This window comes from Bufo bufo, chromosome 4 (genome assembly GCF_905171765.1).
Source record: "Bufo bufo chromosome 4, aBufBuf1.1, whole genome shotgun sequence".
Lineage (NCBI taxonomy): Eukaryota > Metazoa > Chordata > Amphibia > Anura > Bufonidae > Bufo > Bufo bufo.
Genome location: NC_053392.1, coordinates 263,867,387 through 263,890,097, shown reverse-complemented (window position 1 = coordinate 263,890,097; position 22,711 = coordinate 263,867,387). Strand labels below are relative to the sequence as shown.

The 22,711-nt window shown below is 44.3% G+C and overlaps 1 protein-coding gene across 2 annotated transcripts in view; it reads right to left on the bottom strand.

Annotated features, from left to right (window-relative positions):
- Nucleotides 1-22,711, bottom strand: part of FBXO9 (F-box protein 9) — a 63,641-nt gene that overhangs the window by 16,102 nt on the left and 24,828 nt on the right. The window contains exons 5-6 of one of the 2 annotated variants that reach the window (XM_040428560.1): nucleotides 2,538-2,625; nucleotides 997-1,127 (exon numbers count right to left, since the gene is read on the bottom strand). In XM_040428560.1, the coding sequence (XP_040284494.1) occupies nucleotides 997-1,127; nucleotides 2,538-2,625 (219 nt within the window). Of the gene's footprint in view, nucleotides 1-996; nucleotides 1,128-2,525; nucleotides 2,626-22,711 lie in introns of both variants that reach the window. The other variant, XM_040428559.1, reaches the window with a different exon arrangement.

The window sequence follows — 22,711 nt, the reverse complement described above, 5'->3', positions numbered from 1 at the left end:
GTTCTACAGTCCTTCGAAAAATATGGAATGGAAATGCCCCAAAATGGTACCATTAAAAAAATCAACTCATCTTGCAAAAACCAGCCCTCAGACACCTCCATCAATGCAGAAATAAACCAGCTTTTGCTGAGCAACAGTACAACAAACTATACATACTGACACTGCTGTATCATACTGACCTGCAGAATAAGGGCTCATTCAGACGGCCGTATGCTGTCCGCAAAAATACTGAATGCTATCCGTTTTTTTGCGGATCCGCAAAAAAACGGATCTGCAAAAAAACGGATAGCATTCAGTATTTTTGCGGACCCATAGACTTCAATGGGGCCATGTCCTGATTTTCACGGACAAGTATAGGACATGTTTCATTTTTTTTGCGGATCCGCAAAAAAACGGATAGCATTCAGTATTTTTGCGGACAGCATACGGCCGTCTGAATGAGCCCTAAAGGTAACGTTTTCTATGTTGATTGGTGAACAGCAAAAAATTTAACACACACAATAAAAAGGAATTGCCATTTCTTTCCATTCCTCCCAAAAGTTAATCACCATTTTATATGTACCCTAATATGATGGCGTTGAAAAATACCACAACCTGATCTCAGTACTGTCACCACGATAAAATCGCAGCTTGTCAGTATGAGGTCCTGTTTTGGCCTCCACATCATTATACTGATTCAGAATGCTCTGTAACCCTGATAAGTCCTGAAATCTACTGGATTACACTCACAGCATTATGTCAGGGTTACAGAGCATTCTGAATCAGTATAATGATGTGTGATCCTGTCAGAGGAGCGGGGTACAACAGTAGAGCCACAGATTCTGTAATGGTTGCCATTGCCCATTTGGTGCTAATTCATTTTGTTAGACCAAGTATCATTCTTGCTCTACATTTTGGAAGTATTCTAGTGTCAGTTTTATAATAACTAGTAACAAGCAAGCCACAGAACAGGAAAATCTACCTTTTAAATAAAAAAAAATTAAAAAACGCCCACACCTGAAATATGAGTCTGGTTGACGTCGTATTCTGGCTGACACAATTTAAGCGAGGACTCTTGAAATGTCAGCTGTTGCTGGAAGTAGGATAACAGGTCGTACATCTTGCTGTCATCATTGGCGTCATCCATACTGCAAATAAGCAGACGACATTTTAGGCAGCAGTTTATGTGTCCCCACTGAACAAAAGCCACCCTGCTTAAAGCGTAACTAAACCTTTGTGTAAAATGTTAATAAGATGTCCCTAATAAAACATTTTCTAATATACTTCATCAATTAATTTTCGATTTTTATTCTACTTTTCCCTACCTAAAGCGCACCATTCCCTGTGCACTTAAACCTCAGTTCTCTGTACACCGGTGACAGCTCAGCGGTGTACGGAGTACGGCCTGTGAAGTTTGTGAATAGGGCCGCATAAGCAGGGAGTACAGGCAGGAGCGCATATTGCTGCTTCTGCCCGTGCCCCCCGGGGTTTACTAACTCCTGAAGCTGAGTGGAGTGGGCTCCTTCTTCTGCCTGCTCTGCTAAGCTAAGAGAACTGCATGTCAGCTTAGGCCACTTTCACACCAGCGTTTTTGCTGGATCCGTCATGGATCAGCAAAAACGCTTCCGTTACTGATAATACAACCATCTGCATCCATTATGAACGGATCCGGTTGTATTATCTTTAACATAGAAATTACGGATCAGTCATGAACACCACTGAAAAAGTCAATGGGGGACAGATCTGTTTTCTATTGTGTCAGAGAAAACAGATCCGTCCCCATTGACTTACATTGTGTGTCAGGACGTCTTGCTCCTGGCTTGCAGAGTTATTCTGTCCGCGATGGAGACGCAACCAAATGGAACAGAATGCATTCTGGTGCATTCAGTTTCGTCCCCATTGACAATGAATGTGAACAAAACGGAAGCGTTCTCCCCTGCTATTGAGATCCTATGACGGATCTCAATAGCGGAAAGGGAAAACGCGTGTGAAAGTAGCCTTAGCGAAGCAAGCAGAAGCAGGAGCCCGCTCCGCTCAGCTAATGTAGCGAATGTAGAGTACACCATAAAAGCACAGCCAGCTATCTATTCACTGCTATAGGACTGGCGGAAATCGCAATGCCAGCGCATGGCTATCTTCAGAACTGTCAAAGCAGTGAACAGAGGGTGGCTGTGCATGTTCGGCTGATCTCTGCTCACTTAATGGGGTATCATTCTGTAGATAGTAGTGAGTCCTAGACATGGATCTAGCGCCTATCTGACACTGATGGCATATGCTAGTCTGTGTTCATTTCCGGAGAAAGTTTCCGGCAGGCTGTTCTGACTGGCGTTCACCGCATCCGCTGTCAGATTCAACAGATCACCGTCATACCCCTATTAATTATATATCATGGGATCCGGCTGCAATGGTTTTTTGCCTAGCCAACATTTGTGCCGGATCTGCTTGACGGAGATCTGAACGAGGCCTTAGTCACACATGGCATTTATTTACTAGTACGAGAAAGCAAGGATTTTGTCATAGTTAACAGAAAACCAGTGTGTACATACAAGTTTTTTCCCACTCCGTCACCATCCGGAGACCAATTGTAATTAATCTTGAACTCAATGTCAGGCACAAGCTGCATAGCTCGACGGTAAAACTTGATGGCTGCAGAAATCAATAAGACAAGGAATATAGGTTTAGTTTTGGTTAATAGATAGTAAGAATTACTGGATTCTATCTTTCTACTTTATTCATTGTGACTAGAAGGCACTTGGACGTCCATATATAAGGAATTGAAGCAAAATACCTATGGCTTGATTACATAATTTCCAAAGGAAGTGAGAATGACCCAATCACACAGACTGACTACTGCCCAACTGTGAATAACCAAGGAGCAGCCTATTAACAAAAACATTATAAAAACAGACACATATGGATGAACTTCCCAATAGCTGAGAGTTCCATATTGATGACCTGTCCTCAGGAAAGATCATTAATATCTGATCAGTGGTGACCTGACACCCCCGATGATCAGCTGTTTGAAGAGGCAACGGTGCTCCGGTAAGCACTGCTGCCTCCTCACACCTCACCATGAACAGCGCCGTACGTACACTGTGTGGTTGCTGTGCTTGGTACTGCAGTCCACATCACTTCAATGGGCCATGTAACCAAAGAACTGACCGGGACCTCTTCAAACTGCTGATCGGCGGGGTGCCAGCTGTCGGCCCCCTAACTTTCAGATATTGATGACCTAAGATAGGCCATCAATATTGAACTCCTGAAAACCCCTTTAATAGTGCAACAGATCTGCATAAAGCGCCGTTCATATTTTGACAGCAGAATTTGGTGCCGATTCTAAATGAAAAAGACACTGGGCACTGACATTTATATGGCCATGGCTTCTTGTTGGCTGCTCCAACAAAGCACATGTATGTCCTTGGTGCAGAAGTAGCTGTAAACCACGACCTCCTCTTGAAAACAATGGGGAGGAGGAGATTTCTGCACTGCTGTTCAGCGGATTTTTGCCACAGAATCCATGCTAAATTCCCCTGTTAAAATGTTATCGGACATTACATCTGTTTTAATAGGGTTGATCCTGCTGGCAGATGCTCTTTAACATTTCATCATGATTGCTTTTGATGCATGTCTAGAGGAATAAAGTTTATCCTTGTGAAGACCACCAAGCTGGTACAGGGAGTTTTACAGCCTAGCAGGGGCGGATGGGGATCTGTAAGTGGCCCTGGAAAAAAAGGTAAAAGTGGCCCCATATTCTAGGCGGGGCTAAATATGTAGAAGGCGTGGTCAAACAAAGAAGTCGTGGTCTGAAAAGCTGTTGCTGTATAATTTGACAAAACATGTGGATTCGCACCTTTATTTGCCATCCCCAAACGTTTTTATTTTCTTCCGCATTAAAATACAAGAAAAACTATACATATGTGGTATCGCTGTAACCGTACTGAAATGGAGAATGAAGAGCACAAGTCATTCTTACTGCACAGTGAACGCCATAAAAACTAAATCCATAAAACTGTGTTGGGATTGCATTTTTTTTTTTCAGTTCCACCCCATTTGGATTTTTTTTCCAGCTTCCCACTACATGGTATGCAATATTAAATGGTGCCCTTAGAAAGTACAAATTGCCCCCCCCCTTTTTCAAAAAAAAAAAAAAAAGTCCTCGTACGGCTATGTGAACCGACAAATAAAGTTCAGGATTTCGGAAGGCTGGGAGTAAAAAACTAAAATGCAAAAAGGAAAAATTGCCATGTCAGGAAGGGGTTAAGCATTTTTCTTGGCCATGTTTTCCATCAATTTTCATTTTTTATTTCCAGCTTTTTCACTTATCTTTTTATTATAGTTGTCATTTTTGTTTATTAATTTTATTTCACAACTGGCTTCAATAATATAAGCCTTTCACATTGAGTTTGGACCCATTCACCTGACCATATCCGTTTTGCGGTGCCGCACATTACGCACTATGTTAGAAATGCCTATTCTTGTCCACAAAACGGAGAAGAATAGGACATGTTCTATGTTTTTTGCGGGGCCGCAGAATGGTCATACAGTTGCAAGAAAAAAGTATGTGAACCCTTTGGAATGATATGGATTTCTGCACAAATTGGTCATAAAATGTGATCTGATCTTCATCTAAGTCACAACAATAGACAATCACAGTCTGCTTAAACTAATAACACACAAAGAATTAAATGTTACCATGTTTTTATTGAACACACCATGTAAACATTCACAGTGCAGGTGGAAAAAGTATGTGAACCCCTAGACTAATGACATCTCCAAGAGCTAATTGGAGTGAGGTGTCAGCCAACTGGAGTCCAATCAATGAGATGAGATTGGAGGTGTTGGTTACAGCTGCCATGCCCTATAAAAAACACACACCAGTTCTGGGTTTGCTTTTCACAAGAAGCATTGCCTGATGTGAATGATGCCTCACACAAAAGAGTTTTCAGAAGACCTATGATTAAGAATTGTTGACTTGCATAAAGCTGGAAAGGGTTATAAAAGTATCTCCAAAAGCCTTGCTGTTCATCAGTCCACAGTAAGACAAATTGTCTATAAATGGAGAAAGTTCATCACTGCTGCTACTCTCCCTAGGAGTGGCCGTCCTGTAAAGAGGACTGCAAGAGCACAGCGCAGACTGCTCAATGAGGTGAAGAAGAATCCTAGAGTGTCAGCTAAAGACTTACAAAAATCTCTGGCATATGCTAACATCCCTGTTAGCGAATCTACGATACGTAAAACACTAAACAAGAATGGTTTTCATGCGAGTATACCACAGAGGAAGCCACTGCTGTCCCAAAAAAACAATGCTGCACGTTTACAGTTTGCACAAGAGCACTTGGATGTTCCACAGCAGTACTGGCAAAATATTCTGTGGACAGATGAAACCAAAGTTGAGTTGTTTGGAAGAAACATACAACACTATGTGTGGAGAAAAAGAGGCACAGCACACCAACATCAAAACCTCATCCCAACTGTGAAGTATGGTGGTGGGGGCATCATGGTTTGGGGTTGCTTTGCTGCGTCAGGGCCTGGACGGACTGCTATCATCGAAGGAAAAATGAATTTCCAAGTTTATCAAGACATTTTGCAGGAGAACTTAAGGCCATCTGTCCACCAGCTGAAGCTCAACAGAAGATGGGTGTTGCAACAGGACAATGACCCAAAGCATAGACGTAAATCAACAACAGAATGGCTTAAACAGAAGAAAATACGCCTTCTGGAGTGGCCCAGAGTCCTCACCTCAACCCGATTGAGATGCTGTGGTATGACCTCAAGAAAGCGATTCACACCAGACATCCCAAGAATATTGCTGAACTGAAACAGTTCTGTAAAGAGGAATGGTCAAGAATTACTCGTGATCGTTGTGCACGTCTGATCTGCAACTACAGGAAACGTTTGGTTGAAGTAATTGCTGCCAAAAGAGGGTCAACCAGTTATTAAATCCAAGGGTTCACATACTTTTTCCACCTGCACTGTGAATGTTTACATGGTGTGTTCAATAAAAACATGGTAACATTTAATTCTTTGTGTGTTATTAGTTTAAGCAGACTGTGATTGTCTATTGTTGTGACTTAGATGAAGATCAGATCACATTTTATGACCAATTTGTGCAGAAATCCAGGGGGGGGCGCCAGGCTCCGTAAAGGGGGGCTCGTTCAGGGCCGGCCTTTGGGGTGTGCGAATTTCTTCTGTATAATGCCGGCAGGCAGGCCGGGCGGCCGGCGCGTCCCTCAGTGATGTCACGTGCCTGCGCTGCCTGCTTTATGAATGAAGCAGGCGGCGCAGACAAGTGACGTCACTGAGGGACGCGCCGGCCGCCCGGCCCGCCTGCCGGCATTATACAGAAGAAATTTGGATATACGGTACTATTAGGAGTGAGGGGGGCATGTTTAATAACTTTAAACGGCGTTGGCGGGCACACGGAATCTGTGGATGGCACAGTTAAGGGGTGGTGGTCTGTGGATGGCACTGTTATGGGCTGGGGGGGCACTGTGGATGACACTGTTATGGGGTGGGGGGTCTGTGGATGGCACATATATAACAGTGCCAGCCACAGATCCCCCTGTAAAAGTGCCAGCCACAGATCCCCCCCCAAAAGTGTCCGTCATCCACAGATCCCCCCATAAGTGTCCGTCATCCACAGATCCCCCCATAAGTGTGTGTCCGATCCACATTTCTTTCTTTTTTTATTCTCTTATACGTTAATAAGGATACAGTGTTATGCAGAGGTGTACTTATAACAATTTTATAGACAAATGATACTATTTACAGTCGCGCGGGGGGCGTGAAATGTTTTCTTCTTCCTAGGGGGGGCATGACACAAAATAATTGAGAAGCACTGACTTAGATGAAGATCAGATCACATTTTATGACCAATTTGTGCAGAAATCCATATCATTCCAAAGGGTTCACATACTTTTTCTTGCAACTGTACGTATGAGGACAGCACACAGTGCAGTACATTAAAATGAATGGGTCCACATCCGATCGGATGCAGACCAAATATACAGTCATGTGAATGGGGTCTTACACATTTATAGTTTCTTTTCTCTTATAACACCATATTTTATTCTTCCTTTTATAACCCCCCCCATTCCCACCTATCTGTCTCATGGCATTGCAAGCTGATGGCTCTGAACTAGCCTGTCAGTATCATGATAAGAGAGGGCTTGCAGGCAGCGTGCACAGGGCAGGGTCACATCGCAAGCCATCTGCCCTGCTGGGCTGTCATTATGATAATAAGAGAGCACGGCAAGGATGCCAGGGCTGGAGCTTGCGTTGTCTGTGTAGTTTAGCGGCCATTGCACAGGGCAGCAAGCCCCAGTGTTGTCGGGCATATTTATATCTGCATATTAACCACCTCAGCCCCCAGTGCTTAAACACCCTGAAAGACCAGGCCACTTTTTACACTTCTGACCTACACTACTTTCACCGTTTATTGCTCGGTCATGCAACTTACCACCCTAATGAATTTTACCTCCTTTTCTTCTCACTAATAGAGCTTTCATTTGGTGGTATTTCATTGCTGCTGACATTTTTACTTTTTTTGTTATTAATCGAAATTTAACGATTTTTTTTGCAAAAAAATGACATTTTTCACTTTCAGTTGTAAAATTTTGCAAAAAAAACGAGATCCATATAGAAATTTTGCAATAAATTTATTGTTCTACATGTCTTTGATAAAAAAAAATGTTTGGGTAAAAAAAAAATGGTTTGGGTAAAAGTTATAGCGTTTACAAACTATGGTACAAAAATGTGAATTTCCGCTTTTTGAAGCAGCTCTGACTTTCTGAGCACCTGTCATGTTTCCTGAGGTTCTACAATGGCCAGACAGTAGAAAAACCCCACAAATGACCCCATTTCGGAAAGTACACACCCTAAGGTATTCGCTGATGGGCATAGTGAGTTCATAGAACTTTTTATTTTTTGTCACAAGTTAGCGGAAAATGATGATTTTTTTATTTATTTTTTTTCTTCTTACAAAGTCTCATATTCCACTAACTTGTGACAAAAAATAAAAACTTCTATGAACTCACTATGCCCATCACGAAATACCTTGGGGTCTCTTCTTTCCAAAATGGGGTCACTTGTGGGGTAGTTATACTGCCCTGGCATTCTAGGGGCCCAAATGTGTGGTAAGGAGTTTGAAATCAAATTCTGTAAAAAATGACCTGTGAAATCCGAAAGGTGCTCTTTGGAATATGGGCCCCTTTGCCCACCTAGGCTGCAAAAAAGTGTCACACATCTGGTATCTCTGTATTCAGGAGAAGTTGAGGAATGTGTTTTGGGGTGTCTTTTTACATATACCCATGCTGGGTGAGATAAATATCTTGGTCAAATGCCAACTTTGTATAAAAAAAATGGGAAAAGTTGTCTTTTGCCAAGATATTTCTCTCACCCAGCATGGGTATATGTAAAATGACACCCCAAAACACATTCCCCAACTTCTCCTGAGTACGGAGATACCAGATGTGTGACAATTTTTTGCAGCCTAGGTGGGCAAAGGGGCCCATATTCCAAAGAGCACCTTTCGGATTTCACAGGTCATTTTTTACAGAATTTGATTTCAAACTCCTTACCACACATTTGGGCCCCTAGAATGCCAGGGCAGTATAACTACCCCACAAGTGACCCCATTTTGGAAAGAAGACACCCCAAGGTATTCCGTGAGGGGCATGGAAAGTTCCTAGAATTTTTTATTTTTTGTCACAAGTTAGTGGAAAATGATGATTTTTTTTTTTTTTTTTTTTCATACAAAGTCTCATATTCCACTAACTTGTGACAAAAAATAAAAACTTCCATGAACTCACTATGCCCATCAGCGAATACCTTGGGGTCTCTTCTTTCCAAAATGGGGTCACTTGTGGGGTAGTTATACTGCGCTGGCATTCTAGGGGCCCAAATGTGTGGTAAGGAGTTTGAAATCAAATTCTGTAAAAAATGACCTGTGAAATCCGAAAGGTGCTCTTTGGAATATGGGCCCCTTTGCCCACCTAGGCTGCAAAAAAGTGTCACACATCTGGTATCTCTGTATTCAGGAGAAGTTGAGGAATGTGTTTTGGGGTGTCTTTTTACATATACCCATGCTGGGTGAGATAAATATCTTGGTCAAATGCCAACTTTGTATAAAAAAATGGGAAAAGTTGTCTTTTGCCAAGATATTTCTCTCACCCAGCATGGGTATATGTAAAATGACACCCCAAAACACATTCCCCAACTTCTCCTGAGTACGGAGATACCAGATGTGTGACACTTTTTTGCAGCCTAGGTGGGCAAAGGGGCCCATATTCCAAAGAGCACCTTTCGGATTTCACAGGTCATTTTTTACAGAATTTGATTTCAAACTCCTTACCACACATTTGGGCCCCTAGAATGCCAGGGCAGTATAACTACCCCACAAGTGACCCCATTTTGGAAAGAAGAGACCCCAAGGTATTCGCTGATGGGCATAGTGAGTTCATGGAAGTTTTTATTTTTTGTCACAAGTTAGTGGAATATGAGACTTTGTATGAAAAAAAAAAAAAAAAATAATAAATCAGCATTTTCCACTAACTTGTGACAAAAAATAAAAAATTCAAGGAACTCGCCATGCCCCTCACGGAATACCTTGGGGTGTCTTCTTTCCAAAATGGGGTCACTTGTGGGGTAGTTATACTGCCCTGGCATTTTCCAGGGGCCCTAATGTGTGGTAAGTAGGTAAATGACCTGTGAAATCCTAAAGGTGCTCTTTGGAATATGGGCCCCTTTGCCCACCTAGGCTGCAAAAAAGTGTCACACATGTGGTATCGCCGTATTCAGGAGAAGTTGGGGAATGTGTTTTGGGGTGTCATTTTACATATACCCTTGCTGGGTGAGAGAAATATCTTGGCAAAAGACAACTTTTCCCATTTTTTTATACAAAGTTGGCATTTGACCAAGATATTTCTCTCACCCAGCATGGGTATATGTAAAATGACACCCCAAAACACATTCCCCAACTTCTCCTGAGTACGGCGATACCAGATGTGTGACACTTTTTTGCAGCCTAGATGCGCAAAGGTGCCCAAATTCCTTTTAGGAGGGCATTTTTAGACATTTGGATACCAGACTTCTTCTCACGCTTTGGGGCCCCTAGAATGCCAGGGCAGTATAAATACCCCACATGTGACCCCATTTTGGAAAGAAGACACCCCAAGGTATTCAATGAGGGGCATGGCGAGTTCATAGAATTTTTTTTTTTTTGGCACAAGTTAGCGGAAATTGATATTTTTAATTTTTTTCTCACAAAGTCTCCCGTTCCGCTAACTTGGGACAAAAATTTCAATCTTTCATGGACTCAATATGCCCCTCACGGAATACCTGGGGGTGTCTTCTTTCCGAAATGGGGTCACATGTGGGGTATTTATACTGCCCTGGCATTCTAGGGGCCCTAAAGCGTGAGAAGAAGTCTGGAATATAAATGTCTAAAAAATTTTACGCATTTGGATTCCGTGAGGGGTATGGTGAGTTCATGTGAGATTTTATTTTTTGACACAAGTTAGTGGAATATGAGACTTTGTAAGAAAAAAAATATATAATTCCACTAACTTGGGCCAAAAAAAATGTCTGAATGGAGCCTTACAGGGGGGTGATCAATGACAGGGGGGTGATCAATGACAGGGGTGTGATCAATGACAGGGGGGTGATCAATGACAGGGGGGTGATCAATGACAGGGGGGTGATCACCACAGTCATTGATCACGCCCCTGTAAGGCTTCATTCAGACGTCCGGATGCGTTTTGCGGATCCGATCCATCTATCAGTGCATCCGTAAAAATCATGCGGACATCTGAATGGAGCTTTACAGGGGGTTGATCAATGACAGGGGTGTAATCAATGACAGGGGGGTGATCAGGGAGTCTATATGGGGTGATCACCACAGTCATTGATCATGCCCCTGTAAGGCTTCATTCAGACGTCCGGATGCGTTTTGCGGATCCGATCCATCTATCAGTGCATCCGTAAAAATCATGCGGACATCTGAATGGAGCTTTACAGGGGGGTGATCAGGGAGTCTATATGGGGTGATCACCACAGTCATTGATCATGCCCCTGTAAGGCTTCATTCAGACGTCCGGATGCGTTTTGCGGATCCGATTCATCTATCAGTGGATCCGTAAAAATCATGCGGACGTCTGAATGGAGCTTTACAGGGGGGTAATCAATGACAGGGGGGTAATCAATGACAGGGGGGTGATCAGGGAGTCTATATGGGGTGATCACCACAGTCATTGATCACGCCCCTGTAAGGCTTCATTCAGACGTCCGGATGCGTTTTGCGGATCCGATCCATCTATCAGTGCATCCGTAAAAATCATGCGGACATCTGCATGGAGCTTTACAGGGGGTTGATCAATGACAGGGGTGTAATCAATGACAGGGGGGTGATCAGGGAGTCTATATGGGGTGATCACCACAGTCATTGATCATGCCCCTGTAAGGCTTCATTCAGACGTCCGGATGCGTTTTGCGGATCCGATCCATCTATCAGTGCATCCGTAAAAATCATGCGGACATCTGAATGGAGCTTTACAGGGGGGTGATCAGGGAGTCTATATGGGGTGATCACCACAGTCATTGATCATGCCCCTGTAAGGCTTCATTCAGACGTCCGGATGCGTTTTGCGGATCCGATCCATCTATCAGTGCATCCGTAAAAATCATGCGGACATCTGAATGGAGCTTTACAGGGGGGTGATCAGGGAGTCTATATGTGGTGATCACCACAGTCATTGATCATGCCCCTGTAAGGCTTCATTCAGACGTCCGGATGCGTTTTGCGGATCCGATCCATCTATCAGTGCATCCGTAAAAATCATGCGGACATCTGAATGGAGCTTTACAGGGGGGTGATCAATGACAGGGGTGTGATCAATGACAGGGGGGTGATCAGGGAGTCTATATGGGGTGATCACCACAGTCATTGATCATGCCCCTGTAAGGCTTCATTCAGACGTCCGGATGCGTTTTGCGGATCCGATCCATCTATCAGTGCATCCGTAAAAATCATGCGGACATCTGAATGGAGCTTTACAGGGGGGTGATCAGGGAGTCTATATGTGGTGATCACCACAGTCATTGATCATGCCCCTGTAAGGCTTCATTCAGACATCCGGATGCGTTTTGCGGATCCGATCCATCTATCAGTGCATCCGTAAAAATCATGCGGACATCTGAATGGAGCTTTACAGGGGGGTGATCAATGACAGGGGTGTGATCAATGACAGGGGGGTGATCAGGGAGTCTATATGGGGTGATCACCACAGTCATTGATCACCCCCCCTGTAAGGCTTCATTCAGACGTCCGGATGCGTTTTGCGGATCCGATCCATCTATCAGTGGATCCGTAAAAATCATGCGGACGTCTGAATGGAGCTTTAAAGGGGGTTGATCAATGACAGGGGGGTAATCAATGACAGGAGGGTGATCAGGGAGTCTATATGGGGTGATCAGGGGCTAATAAGGGGTTAATAAGTGACGGGGGGGGGGGGGTGTAGTGTAGTGGTGCTTGGTGCTACTTTACTGAGCTACCTGTGTCCTCTGGTGGTCGATCCAAACAAAGGGGACCACCAGAGGACCAGGTAGCAGGTATATTAGACGCTGTTATCAAAACAGCGTCTAATATACCTGTTAGGGGTTAAAAAAATCACATCTCCAGCCTGCCAGCGAACGATCGCCGCTGGCAGGCTGGAGATCAACTCTCTTACCTTCCGTTCCTGTGAGCGCGCGCGCCTGTGTGCGCGCGTTCACAGGAAATCTCGCGTCTCGCGAGATGACGCACGGATGCGTCCAGGAGGAATGAATCAACCACCTTCCGGACGCATCCGTGCGTTAGGCGGTCGGGAGGTGGTTAAGGTCTGACAATATTAGAACCAAAATGGAGATTCACATTACCTTTAAGAGGCCGAACTCTCTGTTGGAATAAGCCAGAAAAGGTCAGGATAAGTTTAACTGGTACAGAAAAGTCACTGGCATGCAATGTATATTGTTTTAAAAGTTATTGCCAACAGATGTGGTATCTTGAAGAATATAATGGGTCTTACATAAACTATCTTAAATACCGGGGTCAAGAGAGGTTATTGCTTAAGACACTGGTATGCAGCGTTATTCCATATAATCACCAGTATAAAGTATATATTCACGTGTGATTGCATATAATTTAATATATTTTATCCAATGATATATATAATGTTTGTATATTCATATCCAGTTATTGATAATACACTGCTCAAAAAAATAAAGGGAACACAAAAATAACACATCCTAGATCTGAATTAATAAAATATTTTCCTGAAATACTTTGTTCTTTACATAGTTGAATGTGCTGACAACAAAATCACACAAAATTAAAAAAATGGAAATCAAATTTTTTAACCCATGGAGGTCTGGATTTGGAGTCACACTCAAAATTAAAGTGGAAAAACACACTACAGGCTGATCCAACTTTGATGTAATGTCCTTAAAACAAGTCAAAATGAGGCTCAGTAGTGTGTGTGGCCTCCACGTGCCTGTATGACCTCCCTACAACGCCTGTGCATGCTCCTGATGAGGTGGCGGATGGTCTCCTGAGGGATCTCCTCCCAGACCTGGACTAAAGCATCTGCCAACTCCTGGACAGTCTGTGGTGCAATGTGACGTTGGTGGATAGAGCGAGACATGATGTCCCAGATGTGCTCAATTGGATTCAGGTCTGGGGAACGGGCGGGCCAGTCCATAGCATCAATGCCTTCGTCTTGCAGGAACTGCTGACACACTCCAGCCACATGAGGTCTAGCATTGTCTTGCATTAGGAGGAACCCAGGGCCAACCGCACCAACATATGGTCTCACAAGGGGTCTGAGGATCTCATCTCGGTACCTAATGGCAGTCAGGCTACCTCTGGCAAGCACATGGAGGGCTGTGCGGCCCTCCAAAGAAATGCCACCCCACACCATTACTGACCCAATGCCAAACCGGTCATGCTGGAGGATGTTGCAGGCAGCAGAATGTTCTCCACGACATCTCCAGACTCTGTCACATGTGCTCAGTGTGAACCTGCTTTCATCTGTGAAGAGCACAGGGCGCCAGTGGCGAATTTGCCAATCTTGGTGTTCTCTGCCAAATGTCCTGCACGGTGTTGGGCTGTAAGCACAACCCCCACCTGTGGACGTCAGGCCCTCATATCACCCTCATGGAGTCTGTTTCTGACCGTTTGAGCAGACTCATGCACATTTGTGGCCTGCTGGAGGTAATTTTGCAGGGTACTGGCAGTGCTCCTCCTGTTCCTCCTTGCACAAAGGCGGAGGTAGCGGTCCTGCTGCTGGGTTGTTGCCCTCCTACGGCCTCCTCCACATCTCCTGATGGTACTGGCCTGTCTCCTTGTAGCACCTCCATGCTCTGGACACTACGCTGACAGACACAGCAAACCTTCTTGCCACAGCTCGCATTGATGTGCCATCCTGGATAAGCTGCACTACCTGAGCCACTTGTGTGGGTTGTAGACTCCGTCTCATGCTACCACTAGAGTGAAAGCACCGCCAGCATTCAAAAGTGACCAAAACATCAGCCAGGAAGCATAGGAACTGAGAAGTGGTCTGTGGTTACCACCTGCAGAACCACTCCTTTATTGGGGGTGTCTTGCTAATTGCCTTTAATTTCCACCTGTTGTCTATCCCATTTGCACAACAGCATGTGAAATTGATTGTCACTCAGTGTTGCTTCCTAAGTGGACAGTTTGATTTCACAGAAGTGTGATTGACTTGGAGTTACATTGTGTTGTTTAAGTGTTCCCTTTATTTTTTTGAGCAGTGTATATCATTATATCCATTTATATATATACACTGCTCAAAAAAATAAAGGGAACACAAAAATAACACATCCTAGATCTGAATTAATTAAATATTCTTCTGAAATACTTTGTTCTTTACATAGTTGAATGTGCTGACAACAAAATCACACAAAAATAAAAAAATGGAAATCAAATTTTTCAACCCATGGAGGTCTGGATTTGGAGTCACACTCAAAATTAAAGTGGAAAAACACACTACAGGCTGATAAAACTTTGATGTAATGTCCTTAAAACAAGTCAAAATGAGGCTCAGTAGTGTGTGTGGCCTCCACGTGCCTGTATGACCTCCCTACAACGCCTGTGCATGCATGCTCCTGATGAGGTGGCGGACGGTCTGCTGAGGAATCTCCTCCCAGACCTGGACTAAAGCATCTGCCAACTCCTGGACAGTCTGTGGTGCAACGTGACGTTGGTGGATAGAGCGAGACAGGATGTCCCAGATGTGCTCAATTGGATTCAGGTCTAGGGAACGGGCGGGCCAGTCCATAGCATCAATGCCTTCGTCTTGCAGGAACTGCTGACACACTTCAGCCACATGAGGTCTAGCATTGTCTTGCATTAGGAGGAACCCAGGGCCAACCGCACCAGCATATGGTCTCACAAGGGGTCTGAGGATCTCATCTCGGTACCTAATGCCAGTCAGGCTACCTCTGGCGAGCACATGGAGGGCTGTGAGGCCCTCCAAAGAAATGCCACCCCACACCATTACTGACCCAATGCCAAACCGGTCATGCTGGAGGATGTTGCAGGCAGCAGAACGTTCTCCACGGCGTCTCAAGACTCTGTCACGTCTGTCACATGTGCTCAGTGTGAACCTGCTTTCATCTGTGAAGAGCACAGGGCGCCAGTGGCGAATTTGCCAATCTTGGTGTTCTCTGGCAAATGCCAAACGTCCTGCACGGTGTTGGGCTGTAAGCACAACCCCCACCTCCTGTTCCTCCTTGCACAAAGGCGAAGGTAGCGGTCCTGCTGCTGGGTTGTTGCCCTCCTATGGCCTCCTCCACGTCTCCTGATGTACTGGCCTGTCTCCTGGTAGCCCCTCCATGCTCTGGACACTACACTGACAGACACAGCAAACCTTCTTGCCACAGCTCGCATTGATGTGCCATCCTGGATAAGCTGCACTACCTGAGCCACTTGTGTGGGTTGTAGACTCCGTCTCATGCTACCACCAGAGTGAAAGCACCGCCAGCATTCAAAAGTGACCAAAACATCAGCCAGGAAGCATAGGAACTGAGAAGTGGTCTGTGGGAACCACCTGCAGAACCACTCCTTTATTGGGGGGGTCTTGCTAATTGCCTATAATTTCCACATGTTGTCTATCCCATTTGCACAACAGCATGTGAAATTGATTGTCACTCAGTGTTGCTTCCTAAGTGGACAGTTTGATTTCACAGAAGTGTGATTGACTTGGAGTTACATTGTGTTGTTTAAGTGTTCCCTTTATTTTTTTGAGCAGTGTATATTATGCCACATATGTATCAATGAGAGTATATTCTGTAGAAGCATATAAGCTGGTTTTCTACTAAGGATCTTCTTTTAGAGAAGAGCTCAGTTATCTTAGACGGCAATTAATTAGTCATTTGGATGGCTAAGATACACAAACTGGATAAAACTTTCTAAGGACTATTGTATTCTTATCTGCTCCATAAATTCAAGGATTAGGGAAACTTCTAATACCGCCAGTTGGTCTGAGCAAAGTGTCAGAAAGAATACCTCCTTGGTTGATATAATGGGAAAAGGTTAAGAAAGTCATGTGAACAGGTTAGATATGTGTACATTTGGCATTCCTGAACATTTAAATTCCATATATGAAACAACAGTACCATCAAGTGGTAGATGGGCAGAAGTTTCTAAGGAATGCCAATTAAATGACATAATCCCCATGATTAACATATGTCACACACACCTTATCTAATTGGAAATCCCTAATCCAAGAGGGGATGGACATAGATAAGGATTAGAATATCTGATCCAGTTTTGGGGATCAGGGGATCATCATTTCACACGTCAGGAACGTACCACAGGACGTCACAGATCACAGAACATCTTCACCACTTCCAGTCCTAAGAAAAGCTCCCTACACCCTAAGGAATTCTTCCAGGGACACACCCGAGACTCGCAGAAAGAAACGGACAGATCTAAATCTTGGAAAGCTGGGTCCCTTCTAAAAGCTCTTTATCCCAAAGCCAGGGGTAATGTATAATTTATTTCATTTGCAGTAATTATAAATCGCTCCAATGGGCATATAGTTGAGACCCCATTATTAGTGGGTCAATAGTGTTAAAACAGTAATTTTATGGGAAATTTTAATGAACGTGCACATCATTGGAATTCCTGTAATATTTCTATCAGAGTGGGATCTCTGATCGGATTTTATTATCCGTAGTTAGGCCAACGGGCGTATTTATAAGGTGTCTCTTACTGCCATATTCTTTGATTGAGCATAAGGGACTTTCCACAGATTCATTTCAATTTTTTTTTTTTGTTGTTGTTGCATTATAATGTTTTGATAACCAGTACACTAATCGGTAATAATTTGATTTAAAAAAAAAGAGTAGCATTGTATTGTACTTGGTGTAGTAAATTAAGTGAACCTGGCATAAACGGTGGAGCACCATCTTGTGGTCAATTTTGATATTGTCCTTGTATTATTTTTGTATGCCATTTTTACTGTATGTATTTGTAATAAATTATATTTTATATAATTAATTGCACCCTGTTTCATTAGCTGCACGAATTGACTTTAGATCTCATCAATAAAAGAACTGGCGTTTATATGTCCGCCAATCAAATTTTTCAATTTTCATATTTCATAAAAATATGAAATAATAATTTTTATGATTTCATATCTTATATGAAACAAATACTTGAGAGTGTGCAACTTTACTTGGAAGTGTCAAACTCACCCAGGCAGCCTAGGGGCGGAACAGCAGCGATGTGACAGATCTCACACATCGGAGCGGCCCAATCCTATTCATAGTAAGTCCAGACTGTCCAGTCAGTGGAGCACAGCAGGGATGGCAGGCAGGCAGTGACTGAGTCACTCACAGTAAGTCCCTGACACAGCGCACACCACATGGCCTCAACCACCTTCACACATACTTACAGCCCAAGAAGTGTCAGACAGTCGGGACTGAGCAGCGCAGCAGGCGGTATGTGTATTGGTGCTGGCTGCAAGTGCTTAAACAACAGCTGGGCTCCACTGGCCCACTGCACATAAAAATACAGGCGACCCACCAGGAAGTTTCCCGGTACTATACTTTGCCAATTCGCTCCTGCTGGCTAGGTTATGGTCCCTACTATATACGGAATGTAAATAAGCTTGGATGCAGGAGGACAGAAGCAGGCCCTCTACTGCCACCTACTGGATGGCTACCCTATAAGTCAACATCAAACCTTGGAACAATGACTAGAATATACGCCAAAACCAGGATCTTTTCCATAAAAACAAGATACCCATCCTCAGACAGCTCCTCTGGCAACTCATGCAGCATGTAACCAGCATCTGTGCAGGTCAAGAGTATTCATGGGCTACAAATTTTCTCAGCAAAATTATTGTTGAAGTCTATATTAATTTTACAGTGGCACACTTTGTAATATCCAAATGTAAAAACACTTGGGGTCATTTATCAAACTGGTGTAAAGTAGAACTGGGCAATAGCAACCAATCAGATTCCACCTTTCATTTTTGACAGCTCCTTTGGAAAATTAAGGGTGGAATCTGATTGGTTGCTTTGGGCAACTAAGCCAGTTCTACTTTACACTAGTTTGATAAATGACCACAATTAATCAAAAGGAGTAGTATTTTTCATCAATGTCATTAGGGCTGCAGCTAACGATTATTTGAATAATCGATTAGTTGTCGATAATTTCATCGATTAATCGGGAAAAAACACCAAAATGACAAAAAAAGGGGTTTATATGATTTTACTTGAAAAATTATGTTCAAATGCCATATTAAAACAAATTGTGAATGGCACTGTTATGGGGGTTCTGTGGATGGCACTGTTATGGAGGGGTTCTGTGGATGGCACTGTTATGGAGGGGTTCTGTGGATGGCACTGTTATGGGGAGGGGGATCTGTGCACTGTTATGGGAGGGGGATCTGTGCACTGTTATGGGGAGGGGGATCTGTGCACTGTTATGGGGAGGGGGATCTGTGCACTGTTATGGGGAGGGGGATCTGTGCACTGTTATGGGAGGGGGATCTGTGCACTGTTATGGGGAGGGGGATCTGTGCACTGTTATGGGGAGGGGGATCTGTGCACTGTTATGGGGAGGGGGATCTGTGCACTGTTATGGGGAGGGGGATCTGTGCACTGTTATGGGGAGGGGGATTTGTGCACTGTTATGGGGAGGGGGATCTGTGCACTGTTATGGGGAGGGGGATCTGTGCACTGTTATGGGGAGGGGGATTTGTGCACTGTTATGGGGAGGGGGATCTGTGCACTGTTATGGGGAGGGGGATCTGTGCACTGTTATGGGGAGGGGGATCTGTACACTGTTATGGGGAGGGGGATCTGTGCACTGTTATGGGGAGGGGGATCTGTGCACTGTTATGGGGAGGGGGATCTGTGCACCGTTATGGGGAGAGGGATCTCTGGATGGCACTGTTATGGGGAGGGGGATCTGTGGATGGCACTGTTATGGGGAGGGGGATCTGTGGTTGGCACTGTTATGGGGAGGGGGATCTGTGGATGAAAATGTTATGGGGAGGGGGACCTGTGGATGACTATGCTATGGGAGGATCTATGGATGACACTATATAGCATCTTATGCTATATGTGTCATCCACAGATCTCCCCCATAGCAGTGTGATCCACAGATCCCCCTCCCATAACAGTGCCATACACAGATGCCCTCCATAACAGTGCCATCCACAGATCCCCTCCATAACAGTGCCATACACAGATGCCCCTCCCCATAACAGCCCTGGCCCCGCCGCTCACAGCAGTATTCCTTAACCAGCAGTAACTTTTACTTTAAATCACCGCATCTTCTTTTACCTTACAATGAAGCTCCAGTAACAGGCAGAGCGGGCGGCGGCGTAACGTCACTTACTCACGTGACGCGCCTGCTCCACCTACTTTATGAATGAAGCAGGCTGAGCATGCGCATCACGTGAGTGAGTGACGTTACGCCGCCGCCCGCTCTGCCCGTTACTGGAGCTTCATTGTAAGGTAATAAAGATGCGGTGATCTAAAGTTCAAGGACCTGCAGGCATAGCGCCTGACCGCCCACTCCCGCCCGCATAGCAACGAATCGGCCGATTATTCGATAACGGGATTAGTTGACAACGAATCCCGTTATCGAATATTATCGATAACGTCGATTAATTGTTGCAGCCCTAAATGTCATTAAAATGAGAGAATCTGCGTTTTAACGGGAACCTGTCGGGTGATTTCTGCTGCCCTAAGGAAGGAGTATATGATAGAAGGTGAGCTCCGATATACAGGTTTATATGGTTTGGAGTAGGATGTCTGAGTAAAAAGCAGAGTAATTCCAGAAAGGTGCAACAAATGATTCAGCGGCAGGGAACTCCAATAAAATCTTCATGCTTTATTAAAGGGGTTGTCTCACTTCAGTAAGTGGCATTTATCATGTAGAGAAAGTTAATACAAGGCATTTACTAATTTTGCTGGTTGGATTCATTTTTCCATCTCATTATACTCCGCTCGTTTCCATGGTTACAGACCACCCTGCAATCCATCAGTGGTGGCCGTGCTTACACAATATAAGAAAAAGTACCAGCCTATGTGCGCTCCCATGGTCCCAGCCACCAGAGAGGCTGGCATTTTTTCTTATAATGTGCAAGCACGACCACCACTGCTCGATTACACCACAGTTGCAGTTAAAGAGGACCTTTCATTACGATAAAAAATCTAAACTAAGTATACAGACATGGAGAGCGGCGCCCAGGGATCTCCCTGCACTTACTATTATCCCTGGGCGCCACTCCGTTCTCCCGGTATAGGCTCCGCTATCTTCAGATTTTCGGCTCAACTGGGAGGAGCCTGCTCTTGTTCTCCTAGGCATCTCCTTCTCCCAGGCTGTAGCGCTGGCCAATCGCAGCGCTCAGCTCATAGCCTGAGAGTTCTTTTTCTCCCAGGCTATGAGACGCCCAGGAGAACAAGAGCAGGCTCCTCCCAGTTGAGCCGAAAATCTGAAGATACCGGAGCCTATACAGGGAGAACGGAGCGGCGCCCAGGGATAATAGTAAGTGCAGGGAGATCCCTGGGCGCCACTCTCCATGTCTGTATACTTAGTTTAGATTTTTTATTGTAATGAAAGGTCCTCTTTAAGATCTCATAGTATGGACCATGGTATGACTCATTTGTATTCCTAGAATTCACATATTTTTATGTTTTGCACTTTTGGTGCCCACATTTAACCTGACAACAACCAAGCGCCGTACATATACATTGCCTGGTGCTGGGCTTTAATCCAAAGTGCTGTACGTGTACAGTCTAGGACTAAAGCTCCTGCAATCTACCAGGGGCAGGTCGGGTCCCCAGCTGTGGGTGGATGCTAGAGACCCAAGAAGAAGACTGAAGCAGTTTACTACTTTCTTCTGTACAATAGCACTACGCAGTGAATAGAGGTAGCAGCTGTGCTGCTTCCCCTATTGAAAATGGCAAGCATGTGATCACTGGGTGTCTTGGGTATAGCAGACCTGTAGGGTCTTATCAGACCCTGATCAGCTTTACCTGTGTACAATACCCCAAATATATATATATATATATTTTAAATATCAGTGTGTTTTATGGAGCTCCTAATATCAATTCCTTTATTGGCCCCTGACACATGTACAAGCTTCTTCTTACGTAATTTATTTACACACGGTCCTAAAGACCCACAACGCCCTATTTGTTTCATATGTCAATTATTAAAACATAACAGTCGCTAGTCCTACGCTGTAATTATTGCCCAAATCCCCTGAAGACGCCAGTGTATCTGGTGAAACATGTTGGGGGGGGCAGTGTTTGAGAGTTTTTAAGCAGTGTGTGCACATGGAATCTTTTGAAGAGAGTTAATGAGACATAAAACAATTACAGCGTAGGACTAGCTACTAGGGAGCTGGCAGTCAGCGTGCATATACCAGACCCCCTATTAAATAGCTGGTGATATTGAATATTTTAAAAAACCATGTCACACAGCTGATAGTTTTAATCACCTTTATTTTTCATTTGTTTCTGAACACTTTTAAATATGGAAACATTAAATGTTATCTTTTAGTAATTAACATATGAAATAAATAGGGCGTTATGGATCTTAAGGACCGTGTGTAAATACATTTTTATGGAGCTCCTGCTCTTCCTGCTGCACTGTGCTGTGATCCAACATCACACAGAGTAAAGTCAGAGTGTGCCTACGTCCTTATGTGGTGCACAGGTCACAGCACAGCGCGCGGCCAAAGAAGACCAGGAAGCGGTGAGTACAGAGCTTGCACAGGGAGAGCTGCATTCACCGCTCCCCAGTCCTCCTTTACTAACGCGAGCTTCAATAGTATTTGCAACATAAAAGACGCAGTGACATTTTCCCTCCACTTCGAGAAGGGTCCGTCTTGTAGGGCAAAAATACATTGATTACTCTTACCAGTAATCCATTTACCATGAGCCCATGACAGCACCTGTGAGAGATGCTCCCCCTTCCGGACAGGAAAAAGGAACTTCCCAGATCTTTAAAAGGGTCCTCCATACTTCATTCCTCAGTTTGTGACAGGATTCATAGGACTGCCCATTTCTATGTACAGTGAAACACTCAACATACAAAAAGCATCTTAAATGGAGTCTATCACCTCCATATGGCCATATACAGTGCTTACATTGGGCTCTGTAGCACACCTATACAGGATTGTAACGGTACCTTTGTTCTTTTCTTTAG